The sequence below is a fragment of the Ictalurus furcatus genome, chromosome 19, assembly GCF_023375685.1.
Source record: "Ictalurus furcatus strain D&B chromosome 19, Billie_1.0, whole genome shotgun sequence".
NCBI classification, from domain to species: Eukaryota; Metazoa; Chordata; class Actinopteri; order Siluriformes; family Ictaluridae; genus Ictalurus; species Ictalurus furcatus.
This window is the reverse complement of record NC_071273.1, coordinates 2,693,529-2,715,900: the sequence shown is the minus strand read 5'-3', so window position 1 is coordinate 2,715,900 and position 22,372 is coordinate 2,693,529. Positions and strand designations below refer to the sequence as shown.

Below are 22,372 nucleotides of genomic sequence, written 5' to 3'. Positions count from 1 at the left end.
CCTTTAAAAGGCACAACAGAGAGAGAGAGAGAGGCCTGAGAGCTTCTGATGAGTGCATGGAGTGTGTATGATGGTGCAGCAGTGAAGCACACACTCCTGTCTTTCGCTTTCAAACTGAGAGCTGTGCTATACCACTGTTAACAGAAGCTTGCCTCTGAGTGTGACCAGAGTTAGCCAGTGGACTCCCACATGCACACACGTGTTTACAAGCATGTAGAAACCCACAAAAGGGACATAAACATGGTTCTTAGTATTTTTTGATACATGAGTAACTAAACACAGATTTCCTTTACTGTGTTGACATTCAATATGTTCTAATGGAGTCCTGTTACAGTAGTAATGGACAGAATATAAAATTTTTCAATTTCCGTACATGGAAACGAGCTGCAGGTTGAGAAAAGTGGATGTAAACGTGTGGAACTCATTCTCTGAGCTGTCCAGCTGTCCACCATCACCTGTAAACACTTGCTTGATTTCAAAGCACTACAAATGCTAATGCGTGTTGGTGGGGTGAGAAGTGATGGCCACTTACATCCGACTGCACATTTCTCGTGCATCCTTTAGGATGGCGATTTCGACGACAGGAAAAAAAAAAAAATCTTAAAGCTTTTTCAGAAACTTTTTAAAAATATACCAGGCATACTGTGTTAAATAACACGTATGGCAGATGTGTGTTTAATTGTTTATCTGTGAATGCATGTACAGGGTCTATCTATTCAACAATATTTTCTGATGGTTTGATGCAGTTCTACACTTTTCCCACAAGATGGCACAATGAACTGAGTAGAATCGACCAGATTTTTCCTGACTGGAATGTAACTGAATGTGGTCCTGCTGTCAGCCATTTGAGTCCTGCAATGAAAACAAGGCATTAATGGAACTGAAGACAGAGAGACAATCATAAAGCAGAGCAAAACATTAAGTCTTGAATCAGAAAATCACATCATAATGGAGTCAACGACGACATCAATCGTAGTCAGGTATGTCATGAGCTAGGGGTGGGTGATTTTTTTTTTAAAAAGCTGGATCATGCAAATCATATGGCAGAGCAGTGCAATGCAATGCAAAAAAAAAAAAAAATATGCAGATACAGGTCAAGAGCTTCAGTTAATGTTCACATCAAACATCAGAATGAAGAAAAAGTTACATCCCTGTGGCCATGGCATGGATGTTGGTGCCAGATAGGCTGGTTTGAGTATTTCAGAAACTGTCGAGCTCCTGGGATTTACACAAAACAATCTCTAGAGTTTACACAGAATGGTGTGCAAAACAAAAAACATCCGGAACACCATGTTGATGAGCGAGATCAGAGGAGAATGATCGGACAGGTCTGAGCTGACCAGAAGTCTATAGTAACTCAAATAAACACTCTTTACAACCATGGCGAGCAGAAAAGCATCTCAGCATCCGTAAAACAGCAGAAGACCACATCAGGTTCCACTCCTGTCAGCCAAGAACAAGAATCTGAGACCATCATAGGCACATACTCACCCACACTGGTCAGCTGAAGACTGGAAAAAAAAAGAGGTGATCTTCAACTGTCCAGAAATACTTTCCGAGCCCTGCTCTTCTACAAAAATAAATGTACACCTTCTAACCAATCGGGTTCAAGAATTCAACTACACTATGGTATAAGTGTGTTAAACTTTCTGAAACATGATTTTGGGCAATTTCTAATAGTATTATCTTGAGGAACCTGAACTGATTTTATAACGTTAGAGATGGTTTTCATTTATGTTAGCTGCGTAGGTGCACTTGGCCTGCTTGTATAGGTGACTCCCATTCCACAGCTCTTGGATGTCCAGTTTCAGCTTGAGTGGGACATACATCCTTCTTCTCTCATACACCCACACAGAGCAGCTCACTCATACCTCTCAGAGAGCATACGGCATGATTCACACTCTCCAAGCCTGCCATGTTTTTCATGCAGTCCTGATACTGCACTCAGCATGATGCATGGAACTGAATTTTCTGGTGTTACAATCTTTTCAGTAGTCATGTGCACATGGAAATTAACATCCAAACCTTACGTTTTGGTCATCTCCAAAATCAGACGAAGCTGGTCAGTCTTGCAGTAGGTACCCTATCAAACAAATGTGCTATTAATTTTAATATCTCTCATGCCTTTTGGGTATTTCCAATGCAGTGCCAATATTTTTCAAGGCAGCGCACTCTGTTCTCCTCAATTGTTTTCTCGGCCTAGTTTTAGAGCGGTCACATTACACATGAACTCGGCTCCGTGATGACGCAGAAAGATGGGTCTGTGGTTGGCTCAAAGAACTGGGTTGTTGTTTTTTTTCACAGAAATTAAAGCTGCCCACTCTTTATACTTCCTGATGGTCAGTAGGAGAAGCGAGTGGCCACAGTCCAGAAGTCAATCACCACCTCTCCACTTCTGGAGATATTCAGATATGTGAGATGCTCGAGGGACTTAAAGGGCAAACATTTATATAAACCGAGTGGTTATATGAAGTCTGCTCCAAGGCAGTCATGTCATCACGATGGTCAGACATTTTGATTGTGAAACGCACTTATATAACTGTAGGTATAAACGGTGAGTTATAATACACAAAGGGAACATGTGCTTCACGGTACCTTCTGGATATAAAGGAGACACTTCTAACCATGTAGGTTGTGTAAGATTAGATGTAAGTTTTTTTTTTATCTTATATAAGACTAAGATGGTAGCTGAAAGGCTGTTTTCTTATTCATTTTAAACCTCTATATAATCAAAAACTAAAAGTGGCCAAGTCTGAGAAGAAACTTGGGATATTGTGGACTATTGAGATCACTTACCAAGACATTTTTCCAAATGGTTATTATTTCTATTAAACAGGAGTTTAATATGATGACACAGTTGATTCCAACAAGGTCTAGCTACAGATATAAAAATTACAAACCCTGATATTCTGTTCAGCTTAGGGCACTAAGCCAAAGCGTGATGAAGATACAGATAAAAAGGTCTAATATGCGTCTACAAAATACGTTAGATGGCAAACAGCAGTAGAAAAATGTCCTGACCACCCTTCCTCCAAAATGTTTACACAAAGTATAAACCAAGGCCACACAAGAACCCAGCAGACACCTTACACCCAAACCATTGAAATATCTTTTATACAAGCTTTCACAACAGACTACTGGCTAATATTTAGTTTATCCTTCATTCTCATAACAAAATATTTACAGTTGAGGGTTTGCTAGCTTCCACATTGTGCTGAAACTTTCCACGATCACATGACAGATATATGATTCACCCATGGGCTCTGAAACTGGATGATGAATGACAGAGGCTTTTCCTTTGAGCCAGAAAAGGAAAACAACATAAGATGACTTCATCTGACAGGGCTTGATTAGATTTTAATCAGGACTCATGTTTCAATTATTAATGGGTCTCTTTAATAAGTTATGCCTTTAAAAGCCTTGAATGTAGAACTACTATTCCTGACAAGACTGGACTGATCCAAGCCCATAAATAATCTTGCTAACTCTGCAGATGAGGCTCCAAAGCTAACAGCAAATAATACTGAGGTTTTTATCTGCAGTTAATCTAAGAGACAACAAATTCTGTACTCTGACACAACACTTAAGCAAAACCTGAGCATTACTTTCTTTTAAACCTTAGCTTCTACGTAAACTTATCTACAGGGTGTCCCAAAAGTCTCCATGCATAGGGGAAATTAACACTTTTTAGCAAAGTGTTTCATCCTTAGTTACTATATATTATATTTTCCAGATAGCCTTTAAGAACGCCTTTGACAAAAAGAAAAACATAATGAAATCAAGGTTGCAATGGATGTGTAATTACATGCATAACACCAGATGTGTTAACACAAGTTCATCATGAGTGGGAGAGAGGACTGTGTGTGTTTACAAAGAAATGGCAATCATGTAGAGGATGTTTAATAAATCAAGTTTTGCTTTATAAAAAGTGTTAATTTCCACTATGTATGGAGAATTTTTTCAGACACCCTGTATATTTGTGTACTGATTTAGATTAGTCTCTCTGAGCAAAGCAAATGTACAACAACAACAAAAATGCATCCGCGGGATGTCCAGTATCTGCATAAGTCTTATACCAGTAGATAAGATATCAAGGATATCAACAAATCTGATCATGTCTGAAACATCAGATGAAATTACAATTGTGAGGCTCTTTCAGCTGAACCATATCGATACACATTTGTCATTTATTTTCTTGGAATTCAGGTTGACGTCACGGCCGAGAGATATAAACCGAATAAACGCTGATATACAAACACAGGACATGTAAATGACTTTCACTGCAAATTAAGAAAAAATATCTAGTGCAATAAAGACAGAATGTTCAAGGAATAATTCTCTAATGGCCCAAATAATTGGTCACATATTAAATTACCAATATTATTATGCTGGGTAGTGTGCGAACTTTAAAGGTTACAATTATTAATGAATTAGTCCCTACAACTCTATATTGCTCTGTCATGGGGCATATTGGCTACTGGAAACAAGGAACTAGGAAACAAAGGCAGAAATGCATTCCATACTTTAAAAATCATGCAGCTTCACTCATGGCTATGTATATGCAAGTTCATGTATACATGTGCCTTTATGCTCATGTATTGTGTCTTTTTTTTTCTTTCTCCCAAAGCACATACTGCATCACTGCTGCTACAGGTATATGACACATCATATAACTCCTGATTAGATAACCACATTTCAGACAGATACAGTAAGCAGATTTTGTTGGATTTATCATACAATTTAATCAATTTCAGTTACAATAAAATGGAAAATGGAAATCATTGATCTACACTGGCGAATATGCCAGCATGGCACTGATTACTCTCTCGACAATAAGTAAGAAATGACTGGATGCTAAACTGAGCACATTCGATTGATATACTGCATGTTCTGGTTGAAAGAAGAAGAGCCCTGCATGCTTTGTAAATACTTTAAAGGTTTATTAAAGGACAAGTACTCAATTTACATAAAATATACACCAAAACAAAGTGCAATTACTCAAGAACATTTCACCACACCATCTTAAACACGTTTTTAAGGATTACTGAGCTTACATGGGCACTGATCAGGGCATCAATAAGAGAATCTATTTACTCATTCAACCTTTAACAAGTCTCAGAACCTGGAATGAGACTCCTAGCTTTCATAACTGATAAGAATCCCAAGGAGTTGATCAGTAATGAGCCAGGGGGAGTGACTCCTGCTGTTCCTCATCTCATTCCACGGCCCAGTGGGGCTTTTTATAACGCGCTGCACTAATAGACCAAAATCTTCAACTGCAGTACAAAATGGAACAAGGAAATGAAAGACTGAAAGACTGAACGTGTTTCTATTCACAGAGAAGCTGCTTTTTTCCTCTCTTTTGGTTTCCTTTATAAAGCAAATTGACACCAATCTAAGGACATAAAACCCATAAAGGAGATTATAAAGTATTGAAAATGCTCGTTAAACAGGTCAGTATGTCAGAACAGATTACTGCAGTATCTGATTTGATGGAATAAGTAAGTACTGAGTAAATACCACGGCGCACGGTGTGTACGGTGCAGTGAGATCAGGTCCAGGTCTGTTTCAACCACATTTCAGCTCACAGTACTACTCAGGATGTATGTATGTATACTCCACAAAACAGCAGGTAGAGATGCATCACGAAAACTAACCCGTGGGAAAAAAAAACCTAAAGCTCGGGGACAATTTGAGGTTGGACAGATACCAAGCTGAGGAAAAACAACAGGCTTCTGATCTAAATTAAAAACCAAAAGATGTGTTGGTCTCTGTTTCTAAGCGGTTCCCTCAGGCTCAAATCACAGTTTTGAGATGGATATGAGGCGCAGCCTACGAACTGCAGGTGGCTTAGCATTCATTCATCATAAAGTGACAGCCACTGGCACACTTTCAGCTTATTCTCTATCCAGGTCTGCTGTAAACCCTGCTCGAAACGTTAAATCCGAAGACCACAACGAGGAGAGATTTCATCAGTGGTCTAATTCTGTCTGTCTATAAACATCAGATAAAGCTCATGCCCTGACCCAAATGGCACATATGCAGTCTTTAAGAATGTATTGGTTTCCAGAACTTCCACAAGCAGCATGGCTGCAGCTCGGAGCAATCTCAGAAGTGACGTACACTTATGTAACTCTGTATGGCAACACAGGCTTTATGGGCTGCTGTATGTGGATTTGCATTCGACTGGTGTAGCTCGCTGTTGATGTCCTCATGTAAATTAAAGTAAATTCAGCCTCTAATATTGAACAGGAAATTAATGTTCAGTTCAATTCAATTGTCATCGTCACAAAGCAGATTTACAGAAATATATACATTCCGGATAAGTTTTACATTTATAAATTTATGTTAAATGGTAGTCATTAAACATAGCTTAAACATGTGGTTAATGCAAGTCTTGCATTTATTCACATTTAAAAACGTAAAACTTTGACACATAACAATAATCTTTAATGTCTGATTTGCTGATGTTGGTTTTAAATGCATAAGTCAAATCCAAACGCAGACAAATAGTTTCACCAATAAAAAGAAAAGTTAACTGATTTCCTAGTTGCCAAGTGTCAAATGAATAAATTTGAATGTAAATAATTTTTGCAATCATGGTTTGTGTTGCTCACCGATATTCTTATTATTCTATTATAATTCATTAGTAACAATTAGTAACAATTAAATAACGTCGACCCTGTCTGCCTTATTTGGGATTGTTTTGTGTGAAAGGTTCTGGAATTTGTCTCAAACTGCAACGAAGATTGTGAACATTAGTTTGTTGTGGTCACCTGAAATGTATCACCTTAACTTAAGGTACTTAGGGTCACGACTTGAGCAAGGAGACGACATAGTTTTAATACATAGATACGTTTTAAAAAAAATAAAATAAAAAAATAATTGTAAACATTGTGTTTTAATTTCAAATTCCACAATGACTGGCAGAACAAAATGCACCAGTTACGGAGTTACTTGTGGCATGTAAATTTTGTAATAATGGTTTGTTGAATCCATATAGAACAGTTAAATCATTAGCTAGTGTACAACTTACTGCCACGATGTCCAGTGACAATTAAGCTGATTATATCAATAATTGAGTAAGCTTTCCATTTAACTCCTGAATTCAAACTGATGGATATAAAGATATTACTCTCTATTTTTCCTTGCATTCACTATTAAAATGCTGATCAAAAATACATTTTCAAACATGCTCTACGACCTCAGAATGAACTCTTTCGTTGTGACCATAATTGAGTGTAGTTAAGCAAGCTGCTCACTGCCAAACCATGGTTAATCTATCTGCATGTAGCATTTGGGAGTGCGGCTTTTAGACACTTAGCGGGAGTAGTCCCAAACATAAAAGAAGGAAACAAACAAACAAAAACTAAGAAAGGAGAAAATGGAGAACCTTGTGTAAAAATAAAACCTGCTTCAATCTGGTGGGTTTTTTTTTTTCTTGTTTTTTTTTTTTTTTGTGTAACGGTTCGACTGTTCAGTCTGAATAAAATGACTTGCTGTTCGTCACAAAAGACGGTGACAATACAAATCTTTGCCAAGACACAGAAAAGGTTACCCACAGGGTTGCTGGGCTGACTCTATGCTCTAGCGTGAGTTGCACTATTGTAACTTGCTGCTGCAGTGATATCCATGCCTTTTTCAAACATAATGACATTCAGCATCGTCACTCCATGGCTTTAGGTTTTATTTTGTGTGTCAATTTGTATATGTTAAAATTAAAAATTTGATTTAGAATAAGATTTTTCAAATCAGAGAAAAATCAATATTGCACAAGCCGAGCGTCCCTGCAGTAGATATTAGCTTGTATACAACAATCATACTAATCAGCTAAGTGCCATGTAGCACCAAAATATCCTGAATACAAATAACTTTTAAATAGCAAGCAACAGTGGTCTGAACTAGCGACTAAACTGAGTTCACCCTAACCCAGTGCACAGTGATGGCTGCAGTGGCTTAGCATTTTAACTGTGGCTAGTCATAGTCATGAGGAAATGAGGACGTGCCAATGCAGACTATGTGTTTGTTTAAGCAATCAATCAATTCCTACATATGAAAAACAATTTGTACACCGAGTCTGCATTGGAAGAATAGTAATGCCATTTGCAGCATTGACCAACTGTCGTAGAATTTGTTGCTGATTTGCAAACCATGAAAGAGGATTCATGAAAAGGATTTGCCTTAGCATAGGAGCCTTTTTTCACACATTAATTAATGCATGATCATTTCTACTCCACAACTTCCAAGTGAAAAAAGGTGGACAGTAATTTGAACGTCAACATTCAAGCCTTCATCTACTCATGCAAATTTAAGACCTGGTTAATCAAGTATGAAAGGCAGTGCAGTTCAAATTCTGGCCTGAATTCAGGCAGCATATTTTGAAAGAATGGTTAACGTGGCTGCCTCTCCGACAGTCACTAATCAGTGACACAGTTGCGTATAGGCCAAGAAGCTGATCGTCAATGTGCCAGTGTTTTCTATAGGTTTGTGGATTCAGCTAAATTCATACAACTGTTCAACTGACCAATCATGTCACAACAGTGCAATGCATAAAATTATGCAGGTACAGTTCAAGAGCTTCAGTTAATGTTCTGAAACTGGAAAGTTCACCTGGGGAAAGGTGACGGTTTTCCAATTTTGTTGAGTCTGTGCCCACTATAATCTTCTTTTCCTGTTCTTAGCTGAAAGGTGTAAAAGCAGATGTGATCTGCTATTCTGCCACAAGGTTCAGATGCTTTTCTGATCACCATGGTTGTAAAGAGTGGTTATTCGACTTACCCGTCTGCTCGACCCAGTCTGGCCATTCTGCTCTGACCTCTCTCATCAACAGACAATTACATGCAGATTTACAGGTGTTCCTGAGTGTATATATTTTTATATAACATAAATACTGCTGTCCCATTGAAGTGACTGATGTTGACGGACCAAATGAAAATATAACTAACCCGTTTCCCTTCTGATAATCGCGAAGCGATTGTTCAGCTAGGGCTGAAATGAAGATGACTGTTACATAACAGCCTTCTGGCCTTATAGTGTGTGTTGTCCTACATATAGCTTCCTGTAGGGGCTGATCACACATCAGCATTGTGCAAATGTGTGTGGGAGTGCATCTACCTGTGTGCAAGTGTGTTTATATAAAAGAGTGTTCATGTACAAGAGTTTGATGTCAATCAGTGGAGAACAGGGAAAGAAAATCTCATCTCATGAAGCACAAGCAACATTATGGCAAAAGGACATGCACGTGGGTTTATCTACAGCACAAGTGTGTGTGTATACATACATACATACATACATACATACATACACACACACACACACATATATATATATATATATATATATATATATATATATATATATATATATATATATATATATATATATATATATATAAAAAACACACACAAGTTTCTGGATATATCTGAGGAGTATACATGGAGAAAAATCTACTTCAGCATATATTTAGCAGGAATTGTTCAAAAGAAGTGTGCAGCATGTGTAGGACTTTGTTCAACTATACAGAGAGCTCATTTTTATCACACTATTTGAAGAGAAAAGATCACATCCTTTAGAGTATTGTTAATAATAATAATAATAATAATAACCATCATAAACAAACAGCATTAAAAAAAAGCTAGGCTGAGAAAAATCCACTCATACATCCAATCTTAATTACATGAGCTCAGTATGTGAGCTCCAGCAAACCAGAAGCAATGAGAGGGGGGGAAAAAAGCAGCATTCTGTTTCCTTCTATCTGCGTGTGCACGTGAATGTGAGCATCTAAATTAGCTTGCTCTCCGTCTGCACCATCACGTCTATTCATTCAGCGTAAACATCACAATCACATCATCTGGCAGACTTTATCTTCAGCAAACATAAAGAGACAGAGAGAGAAAAAGAGAGAGAGACACAGAAAGAGAGAGAGAGAGAGACTCACAGATTGAAGAAGTGATAGAAATGCTGCTGCTTCCAGAGCTTCTCCAAGCTGCATCTCGCATGCGTCTCTGTGGTGTGAGGCTCAAACTGAGCATGCCCAGAACACTACACACAGGTTTATACAGAACCACACGACTGAGGTTACCGGCAATACCTCATTCACTACTGCACAGGTTACTGCCCACTCATCAGACCTTATTACATGCAACATCAAACCCTACTGAAAGCCAAAATCCATTTCTATCAATTGAAAAATGGCACTGATTATGCTGATACAGTAGGTCAGTGAGAGAGAGAGAGAGAGAGAGAGAGAGAGAGAGAGAGAGAGTGTGTGTGTGTGTGTGTGTGTGTCCTGCTGTGCTTTTTTTTGGTAATGGACCTGGGCACAGCCTTTGTTAAACTTACTAGGTCACTGGTTTGAGTACAAGAAACAGATAGGAGAGATGGACAGAATACCTGTTCACCCCTTTATTATTAGTGTGGATTTGTCTATTTTTGAAGATATTAAATAAAAGGATCATTGCTATATAGCTGCCACTACTGCTGTGACCTGTGGTGTTGTCTGTTGCTACTTTGTCCTGTGGTCATGACTGCTACTGCTCTGACCTGAATTTTGTTTCTTCTTACAATTAAAAAACATCTAAGGTATATCGTTTGTTTTCTCATTAGTCTGGGCCTTCCCAAGCCCAACCCATATTTGATATTAAACCCGGCCAGTCATGTGTTCATGTCTTTATAATAGCACATTAAACAGTTAGAATGGTAACAGACAGTTGTTTAGACAGGTCGCAATATGATATGCGGCAAATCTGGTGAAGATTTGATTCAATTTGGAGGAGGAGTAGCAAAAAAAGCAGCTAGATGCAAGCATTGACGCTAAATTTGTTGCATCGCCTCAGGTCATGGTCCTGAAGTTGCTTACCATTAGTAACTGTCCTTTAATGTGTGTTGTATTAAGCCCTATTGCTAATTGCCCTTTATGGGATTAATAAAGTTGTAGACTAACTACCAAGTGTTGTGTCAGTGCGCAAAGTCACTGATACAGCCTCACATCATCTTTGGGTGTCTTTTGTGAGGCTTACTCTAAAGATGATTTGTGCCAAATTTGGTGATGATTGGACACAATTTATGGGGTGAGTAGCGAAAAAAACTATTTTTTGACAAAGTCCAAGATGGCAGAAAATACAACCCCAATTCTAAAAAAGTTGGGATGCTGTGTAAAATGTAAATAAAAACTGAATGCAATGATTTGCAAATCTCATAAACCAATGTGTTATTCACAATAGAACAGAACACAGAAAACATATCACATGTTTAAACTGAGTAAATGTACCATTTTAAGAAAAAGCCTTTTTTTGCCCCGTCCCTACTTCTTTGAGATATGTTGTGGCCAGCGAATTCAAAATTACCTTATTATTTTTCTTAAAATGGTACATTTACTCAGTTTAAACATTCAATATGTTTTCTATGTTCTATTATGAAAAAAATCTGGGTTTATGTGTATCATTCGCATTCTGTTTTTATGCATACCATGCAAATCATTGCATTCTGTTTTTATTTACATTTATTTACAGAGCATCCCAAATTTTTTGGAATTGGGGTTGTGTAATTAGGCAGAAATTGGCATTATAGGGTGTGATGAACTCATCTCGACAAAGGGAATCCAGGGATTTTACATTTTGGACAGGAACCAAAAGATATGACCATAACATACATCCAAATTAGGCCCAAATTTGACCCAATGGTGGCGCTAGAGCATTCGCAGCACTTGGCCCAAATTTGATCAGAATGTTCTTTCGACCATCCCCAAACAGGGTACCAATTTTCACAACTTTTTACTACACTGTTCTATGGGCTGCCACAGACAACCTAGCCAGAAGAAAAAGAAAAAGAAATGGTAGAATAACAATATGGTGCCTATGTACCTTCAGTGCTTGGCCCCCGCATAATAATTATTTCCTTTGAGATTCTGGTCCATGGAGACATGATTGCATCACACAATTCCTGCAGATTTTTCAGTTGCACTTTCATGCTGTGAATCTCCTGTTCTACATCTGTTTCACAGATGTTCTGTTTCACATCCTAAAAGTGTTCTACAGTATTCAAATCCGGTGACTGAGAAGGCCACTGAACTCATTGTCATGTTCATGAAACCAGTTTGAGACGACTTCTGCTTTGTGACATGGTGCATTATCCAATTCAATTCAATTTTATTTGTATAGTGCTTTTTACAATAGACATTGTCTCAAAGCAGCTTTACAGAAATATCAACACGGTATATAGATATTACCATTATTAGATGTACCATTATCGTGCTGAAAGTAGCCATTAGAAGATGGTAGATTGTGGCCATGAAGGGATGCACATGAACAATACTCAAAAAGACTGTGGCATTCAAGCATTTTTAAATCTAACCTAACTACTCCTTTTTTTAGGTTAGCTTTTTCTTAATGGTTTTAACCATTTTGTATTCAAGTCTGTTTTTTGTTTTTATCTGTGTATTTTTTTATTTTCTTGGTATTGTGTAAAGTGCCTTGAGAAGCTGCTTTAAAGGCGCTATATCAAAATAAAGTTTATTATTATGATAAGCTAAGGATTGATTGATTGGTATTAATGAGTCCAAACTGTGCTGAGAAAAAAACATTCCCCACACCACTACACCACCTCCACCAGCCTGGACTGTTGACACAAAGCAGGTTGGGTCGATGGATTCATGGTGTTGGTACCAAGTTCTGATCCTACCATCTGTGTGCCTCAACAGAAACTGACATTCATCAGACCAGGTTACGTTTCTCCAGTCTTCAACTGTCCAGTTTTGGTGAACCTGTGCCCACTGCAGCCTCAGCTTTCTGTTCTTGGCTGACAGAAGAGGAACCCAACATGGTCTTCTGTTGGTGTAGCCCATCTGCCTCAATTTTCAATGTCTTTTGCATTTTGAGATGTTTTTCTGCTCACCACTATTGTACAGAGTGGTTATCTGAGTTACTGTAGCCTTCCTGTCAGCTCAAACCAGTCTGGTCATTCTCCATTGACCTCTCTCATCAACAAGGCGTTCCCATCCGCAGATGTTTTTTTCTTTATTGCACCATTCTGTGTAAACTCTAGAAACTGTTGTGTGTGAAAATCCCAGGAGCTCAGCAGTTATAGAAATACTCAAACCAGTCCATCTGGCACCAACATCCATGCCACGGTCAAAGTCTCTGAGATCACGTTTTTTCCCCACTGAACTGCTGCCACTCCATTGGCTTATTAGATAATTGCATGAATGAGTAGGTGTACATGTGTTCCTAATAAACTGCTCAGTGAGTGTATACATATAAGGTATTTTACCTTTCATAGATAAAATGGAGCTCAAAGTGCTGTACAATTAAAGAGGTAAAATAATACATTCTATAAAACCATTTAAACCAAGAAAGATTAAAATGATAGAAATGTAAAAGGAGGACAATAATCAGAAATCAATAACCCATGAAGTGAGAGAAAAATGAGAACAAAAGGAAAAAAAATAAGTTTAAATAAATGAAATAAAGAAAAATGAGCAATAAAATACTAAACAAAACAGTGCATTAAAAGCCAAGTTAAGCCAAGCAGCTTTTTAAATAAGTTTATCGAGAGGGACTGATGGATTATATACTGAGAGTGAAATCCGAACACTAAAAGTACTTTCAGTACTTCTTCATGTAAAAAAGGAACATTCAGAAAGGCAACATTTCTTGATCTTAAAAATCGATTTTTTTGATGATTAGTACCCTTCTCCTGGGTGAACACTGCCCCCTTCCTTCATGAAAAAACAAACAAACAAACAAAAAAAAAAAGCACACCAGAAAATATTTTTTTTTCCAACAATATTCAAGCTTCAACCCCTCGATATCAATTTTGCTCTTCTGCAAGGGGAAAGACACACAAATCTAAAAAAGAGATTATTTAATTCTCCCCCTTAGTGTTCTCTGTTCCATTGTCTACGCTTACACTTCTCTAAGCAAAATCATTCTCATAAGAACTATTTTCCAAAAAACTAAATAAAACCACACCTAGCAGATTACTGGCACCCATAAATAAAAATTTAAAGTACATTTAAACAAATAGATAACGTTTAGATTATTGTATTACTTTTAAAATTGCATTTAATTCCAATAAATAGCTTTCCTTTGACCATTTCCTGTTTCCATTCATTACCATGCAACAATCATCTTCTTGACATGTATAAGTCAGGTACAGATGCATAAACATACTTCAGCTGTTAAAAATTAAGCATGTGTATTTGAAATGCGTCAAATCAATGTGTATTTAAACCATATACTATAACAGTGGCCCACGGTGGGGCTCATGACTTGGGGGGAGGTGTTTCATGTGGTAAATGTGAAATGTCTGAGATCTCATTTTATGAGATGAGTGATCTGAGTGTGATCTGAGGATAAAATGGCTGGATAACGCTAGCTGACTTTACATTCAGCATAGCACTCTGTTACCTTGTGACCTTGATTAAGTACCATAATTTTTTAAATTTCTGAATACAGTGACATCCTTCATCTCAGTGGATGAATTGAGACAGAAACCTCCTTATAAAGTTACTAAGTTATTGCTTGTATCTAACATTAACCCTGTATCTATAGTTTGAGAAAGAAAACAGGAATAAATGAGTCTGACAGAGATTGCGAGAGAGAGAGAGAGAGATTATCAACCACAACCATCAATGCCATCTCTACACTACCTCTGTCTAGTTGCCATGGCTACCATTCGTCTCTAATGCACACACACACACCCACATGCTGTTGGTGAAGGGCAGCACACTGTGACAAAGGAACACACTCCCCTAGTGCCTCGTTGTTCCTCAGTGACATGAGTACCACAGGGCAGCGACAAAGTGCGTCAGGGTCCCGAGGCTGAAAGAGTAAAGTCCTGAAGCTGAGAGAGTCGAGTACAGACTCGAGTTGACTTGACAGAACCCGTTGTTACACTGTAATGTTCATCACTGACCTGCACACAACTTCATTCTCTGATCTAATCACATCAGTGCCCCCATTTATCATCATTATCACAAACTATTTCCTTTGAAACCTGTGATTGAAACCTGTCATACCTCATTGTATCTCGTTCAATGTGAATAGAGACGTTAGGAAGAAAAACAACAACTTGGAAGGAAGTAGCACAGGTCGTTGGTGCTTCTTGTGAGTGTACCGAGTTAGTACACTTAGCTTGCTTTGCTAACAAAATTACAATGTTACTACGAAGATCAGAGACTTTCTAGGGTTATATCAGGATATTTTGGGATGAAATACTCTGAAATATAACAGAAATCACACTGCCATCAGACTTCACCAGAACCCCTGATCAACCAGCCACAATACAGCACTACTAACCCCTGTGGTCTACTGGAAGATAACATCTGTGGCTTGCTTGATTGACATACAAATTTACCAAATATTATAACTGCAGTAGCTTACATACAGAATATGGAATAGGAAAAAAGCTTACCTGTTCAGGTGTTCACAACATCAAGCAGGACATGAAACAGAAAGAGTTATTTGGTTAGTACTGGAGATATTACAGCCTCAAACAGTTTCAATTATGTTTAAACAGCTTGTTAAAATATCAGAATGGTGATTGTGGTTTTCAGTGAAAGATCAACATTAAAGAACAAAGTGAGGTTGACTGGCTGGTGTTCTCTCCATGCACTGTAAAATGTCAACATTTCACTGGAAAAGCTGAGAGCTGAAACACATATCCTGCAAGATACACAATTCAGTGCTCTAAAAGTCACAGCCTTACACTTTTATCTGGATCATTAGACTAGCTAGCCAATTAACAGCTCACTTCTAGCAGGCTTTTACTTTTCCACAAAGCACTAAAGACAATCACTATTGGATAGCAAAGGAGGCATAAAAACATGCTTTCAAAAAAGGGTCCTCAGTTTTCTAAGACGGTTCAGACCAACATCAGATCTTTGCCAAACTTTCTTTAGATTGCAAAACAAAAGGCTACACACAGGGTATGTGGTGGAAAGGGGTTTAAAGTGAAATTACAAAAAGGAATCCTTCTGGCTTAGCTAAAATGAGAGCAAAGCCTAAAGAAAAGAATTCTGGAAGCTTCCATAGTAAACAACTACAAACCTGCACAATCACACAAAGTTAACTTCCACAAACTCTGCGACATCATGAAAATTGATATTTTTGACATATATAGTTTTCTATTTCTAGCTGCTTTCGACAGGTTGGAACACTGTGTAGGAGTTTTCTGGATCAGGTCTTATTCAGGAGCCTGGGGTTGCGTCGTCACCATTGGCAGTTCTGAATCGGATATGATCACTATGACCTTCAAAAGATCCATTCTTCTGCCTGTTAGTCAGCCTTTATATGAATAATCTCATCAGGTTCAATCCCACAGTACAACTCAATCGGCTTCCCATAGTCATGCAGATGTTACCCGGGTATGCTCGGCTTTCTCAGTTTTATCAAAAGTGTACCTAATTAGGAAGAGTCAACATTTTCTTCGAAGAAATAAGAACAAAATAGAGATTATTGTATTTGACAGCACAGAGGAGTGACTCAATTAGTGTAGTTTTAATTCCATGCCTCTAAAATTCCATGCGCAACTACTATTTATTTACTTATTGGTTACACAATGTATCTTTTGTATTTACCTTTAATGAGTCTTATTTTAACAGACTGCTTTGTTGTTGGAAGTCTGAAACTTGTCTGAAAAGTGATTTAGTTAGTATTACAGGTTTGTCTGGATGACTCAACATCTCAGGAACACGTTTCCGTATTTTATTCTCCCTTGACTCAATGTCTCTTGTTATTTAATATTTTTGAACACAGATTGTATGCACTGCGGCCTCACCATTTTAGTTACTCTGATCATGAAGGAACAGCTGGTTTAAATTAAATGTTTGGAGACGCAGATAAAGGAAGAGAGAGTGAGCCCAGCTCAGCATGTGGATTTCCATCTGAATTTGAGTAGCACAATGTGGAACAAGAAAAACAAAAACACACACTGCTGTATTAATTCTGCTACAGTTTACTATGGAGGTATAATAAAGTCTTGCTGAATTGAAGATGAATAAGGAACTAGTTCCCCCTGCTGGTCTCCATAAGCTATCACACACATCAAACCCACCTAGAATACAGAACATTAAAACTATTCCACTGTATTTTATCACCATGAGGGTTTTGGTGAGAGCTTTTTCACACATTTCAAGGTTACATAAAAGACATAAATGGAAAACATAAAAAAAAAAAAAAAAAAACTTGTCTATGCTGATTTCAATTCCAGTTTGAGGAGTGACATTTTATATCATAGTACAACAATGAGGTTTTATTCAAGTATTCTAAGCTTTTTTTTTTTTCTACAGTTTTCAGGCCTTGTTTAAAAATTTTCTGTAAATAATTTCCATTTAAAAACATTGTAATTGACCATCAGAACCTGTGTTCACATTAGCAGTTTGTGTCACTTGTAGTTTGTCACTCGCAGAGCTTCAAAAATGGGGCGTGGCTATAAGAAAATAGCACAAGCATTGAAAATGCTCATTTCCACAATCAGGGCAATAATTACAAAGTGCCAGTCAACTGGAAATGTTCTGAATCAACCTGGAATTGGACGTGTGTCTATATCGTCTCAACGCACCGTGAAGAGGACGGTTCGAGTGGATAAAAAATCTCCAAGGATCACAGCTGGAGGACTGCAGAAGTTAGCTGTGTCTTGGGGTCAGAGAGTCTCCAAAACTACAATCAGAAGTCACCTACATCACCACAAGTTGTTTGGAAGGGTTTCAAGAAAAAAGCCTCTACTCTCATCCAAAAACAAACTCAAGCGTCTTCAGTTTGCCAGACACTACTGGAACTTCAAATGGGCTCGAGTTCTATTGTCAGATATGGTCACCAAAATAGAGCTTTTTGGTAATAAACATCAGATCAGATCCCTCGCCATGTATTCTCGAACCTCATCAGGCATTATAGGAGAAGACTACGAGCTGTTATCTTGGCAAAGGGAGGTAGCACAAATTACTGATTAAAAGGGTCACAATAATTGTTACACACCTATATTTAACAAATATATTTTTTGATAAACCTGTGTTTTGTTTGCAATTGTTCAATATCCAAGAGAGCAGAGAATTTTTGTGAATTTTGTTAACAAAAGATCAAAAAGTTAAACAATAAAGACAATGTTTGACAGCCTCTTCTGCACATATTTACCAAGGGTACCAATATTAAATGGAGGGCAGTGTGTGTATATCTAGTAACTAACTAACTAACTAGTTAGTAGAAGATACATACATACATACATTTTATTTATATATATATATATATATATATATATATATATATATATATATATATATATATATAGAGAGAGAGAGAGAGAGAGAGAGAGAGAGAGAGAGAGAGATACCCACACACACACACAGTATCTCACAAAAGTGAGTACACCCCTAACATTATTATAAATATTTGATTATACCTTTTAGTGTGACAACACTGAAGAAATGACACTTTGCTACAATGTAAAGTAGTGAGTGTACAGCTTGTGTAACAGTGTAAATTTGCTGTCCCCTCAAAATAACTCAACACACAGCCATTAATGTCTAAACCGCTGGCAACAAAAGTGAGTACACCCCTAAGTGGAAAATCTCCAAATTGGGCCCAAAGTGTCAATATTTTGTGTGGCTACCATTATTTTCCAGCACTGCCTTAACCCTCTTGGGCATGGACTTCACCAGAGCTTCACAGGTTGCCACTGGAGTCCTCTTCCACTCCTCCATGACCACATCACGGAGCTGGTGGATGTTAGAGACCGTGTGCTCCCCACCTTCCATTTGAGGATGCCCCACAGATGCTCAATAGGGTTTAGGTCTGGAGACATGCTTGGCCAGTCCATCACCTTCACCCTCAGCTACTTTAGCAAGGCAGGGGTCGTCTTGGAGGTGTGTTTGGGGTCGTTATCATGCTGGAATACTGCCCTGCGGCCCAGTCTCCGAAGGGAGGGGATCATGCTCTGCTTCAGTATGTCACAGTACATGTTGGCATTCATGGTTCCCTCAATGAACCGTAGCTCCCCAGTGCCGGCAGCACTCATGCAGCCCCAGACCATGACACTTCCACCACCATGCTTGACTGTAGGCAAGACACACTTGTCATTGTACTCCTCACCTGGTTGCCGCCACACATGCTTGACACCATCTGAACCAAATAAGTTTATCTTGGTCTCATCAGACCACAGGAGTTCCAGTAATCCATGTCCTTAGTCTGCTTGTCTTCAGAAAACTGTTTGTGGGCTTTCTTGTGCATCATCTTTAGAAGAGGCTTCCTTCTGGGACGACAGCCATGCAGACCAATTTGATGCAGTGTGCGGCGTATGGTCTGAGCACTGACAGGCTGACCCCCCACCCCTTCAACCTCTGCAGCAATGCTGGCAGCACTCATACGTCTATTTCCCAAAGACAACCTCTGGATATGACGCTGAGCACGTGCACTCAACTTCTTTGGACGACCATGGCGGGGCCTGTTCTGAGTGGAACCTGTCCTGTTAAACCGCTGTATGGTCTTGGCCATCGTGCTGCAGCTCAGTGTCAGGGTCTTGACAATCTTCTTGTAGCCTAGGCCATCTTTATGTAGCGCAACAATTCTTTTTTTCAGATCCTCAGAGAGTTCTTTGCCATGAGGTGCCATGTTGAACTTCCAGTGACCAGTATGAGGGAGTGTGAGCGCGATGACACCAAATTTAACACACCTGCTCCCCATTCACACCTGAGACCTTGTAACACTAACAAGTCACATGACACTGGGGAGGGAAAATGGCTAATTGGGCCCAATTTGGACATTTTCACTCAGGGGTGTACTCACTTTTGTTGCTAGTGGTTTAGACATTAATGGCTGTGTGTTGAGTTATTTTGAGGGGACAGCAAATTTACACTGTTACACAAGCTGTACACTCACTACTTTACATTGTAGCAAAGTGTCATTTCTTCAGTGTTGTCACATGAAAAGATATAATCAAATACTTACAAAAATGTGAGGGGTGTACTCACTTTTGTGAGATAGTGTACATATATATACATACATCTTCTACTAACTTAGAAGACTTATAATATATCTTCTACTAACTAGTAGGAGAGGGAGAAATTGTGAGGGGAAATTAAAAAACAAAGCGAAAAAAGCGGTACCACACATGCCATACGATTGGTTTGAGGAACATCCAAGCCCATTTGGATGTGCTGTACTGTGTAATGTCTGACTTGCATAAAGTTGAGAAAATTTAAACATATATATTCCTTTTTGCCCTGTTGCTTTGTAATGTGCTGCTGTTGCTGAAATCGTGGCTCTGTCCCACACACAAACTGAATTGATTACATAACTGCATAAATGTATGCATTTAGGGACAAATTTTAAATCGGAAATCTATACATTTCTGTAAAACTGCTTTGTGACAATGACCATTGTTGAAAATGTGACATAAATAAAACTGAATTGAGTTAAATGTTCCTATTAAAGTACGGTCTTTCATCATCATTATGTGCTTTATCTTGGTCGCAGTGAACTCTGGGGTGGACACTAGGTATGAGGTGGAGTGGTTACACCCTGGATGGGGCGGCAGTCCACTGCAGGCCACTATGTACACACAAACAAACAGCAAGACTGCACAACTTCCCTACTAAACAGTGCAACAAAACAATACTCTGTATACTATTCTGACTTCTGTTCCATTTTATTACTACTATTCCATTTACAGACTGGTGTTATGCAATTCTGGCCTCAGTTCAGATGCAGGCTATAATTAGCGGGTGGTGTCAGGGTGGTGCAGGAAATGCTAATCATTACTGAAATCAGTGTATGGTCCTGGGATCACACAAGCACAAACAATTGAAGTGCTGATCTAAGACAAGATGAACTTCAAACCGAGCCTTTCAGAGGGTTGTTCAACACTTCCACCAGCATGCCAGAGCTACAAAGCCACAATTAGCATAATGAAATCCTTTTGGCCAAGTTCTTCTTTCTTGTGTTAGCAGTTTGTTACAGTTTGTAGATTTGTTTACAATCAACAAAATCCAACCAGGAATGTCTTAAAGCAAATATGTTTAAAGGAAAGCATTAAGGTGGAAATTTATATGAGGCAAATTATAGCCTGTAGGGGATTCAATGCCTCTTTCTCAGAATTTTCACAAAATTAAGTCCAACAGATCAGTCTTCCTCATTGGCCTTTATGGGACATTTGTTTGCTCAGAGATGCTATTCACCGTGCTCAAGCAGATGAACAAACGCAATATGAATTATCAAGTGAATAATTTGAACGAGTGTATTGTGATTGCTTGGTGGTGGAGTGTCTCTGTATTCCTGTATGCAGCCAGGATTACCATTATTAACAAGATTTAAAGTCAGAGCACATTTCAATTACGCTACACATTAGCATGGACAGACTGGGAGGCCTGGGAGAAAAGTGTGTGGGCCGATTGCTGCAGCCCCTGAGGAGAGAGGAAAATTGACATGAATAACAGATCGCAAGATACTTAAACCTTATGAGCAGAAATCACATTTTGTTCTTATTCATTAATGCCAAAACAACTGAATCATTGAGCAGAGCTTCAACTCACTGTTGTGCTCTAAACCCAGATGACTACAGTCTCATGCTTCAATCCACTGATGCAGAACTCGATAATTTCCAAGTTACTTTCCCCCAGTTCCAATCCAAGTACTTTCAGGAAAAACATTTGTAGGGCTAGTCTCTGATTTTGCTAAATATAGAAAGAAGACCTATATGAATTATTTCTGCATGATGTGTGATGAGAAGCAGCACATATGATAACTGTCTTGTTCAGATTTGCTCATAAAAATTGTTACAACGGTCTAATCAAGTTAGAATATTGGGCCGAAATAAACTGAATTATGTTACAATCTAAACTTACAAAGCTGTTAAAATATCTTCATAAGACAATAGCTAAAATATCAAGTAAAATTTCACCAAGTAGTAAATGATACAAAGTGAAATCCTATGCACTGCCATATTGTTTTGACATCATCTGTGTTTATTACAGAGAACTCGGGCTAGGTGGATGTTGAACTTCCGAGTTGCACTTTTCCCGGTTGGAATACAATGAATTGAAGTATTCCACTATAAAAACAAATAAATAAATAACAGGCTGAGGACTTAATCTCATCAGTCCAGTAGGTGCCACCATAAGTAGGTCTCTCAGGTAGCTGCTGTCACTACAAAGCCGCTGTAGCTGAGGAATCAAATAGCAAAAAAAGTTTTGTCTCAGCAGTTTTGTGTCTGAAAAAATAACAGCAACAACAGTTCTCCTGAAATAGAGCATTATCCTCAAAACTGTGCCACAGGAACACAGACTGTTTATATGTATGGCAGACAGCTAGTTATTAGACAAGTCATTAAAATTCAATGGGAGGTTTAAAAAAAAAAAAAAAAAAAAAAAACCACTAAGAAGCTA

General features: G+C 38.3%; 1 protein-coding gene across 15 annotated transcripts in view; it reads right to left on the bottom strand.

The window, feature by feature from the left end:
• plekha5 (pleckstrin homology domain containing, family A member 5) overlaps positions 1-22,372 on the bottom strand; it is a 100,821-nt gene that overhangs the window by 39,704 nt on the left and 38,745 nt on the right. The window contains exon 1 of one of the 15 annotated variants that reach the window (XM_053650807.1): positions 533-3,985. The exons of 13 other annotated variants lie outside the window; for them this stretch is intronic. In XM_053650807.1, the coding sequence (XP_053506782.1) occupies positions 533-546 (14 nt within the window). In that variant the 5' untranslated portion in view covers positions 547-3,985. Of the gene's footprint in view, positions 1-532; positions 3,986-9,420; positions 15,412-22,372 lie in introns of those variants that run through there. One more of the 15 variants, XM_053650812.1, reaches the window with a different exon arrangement.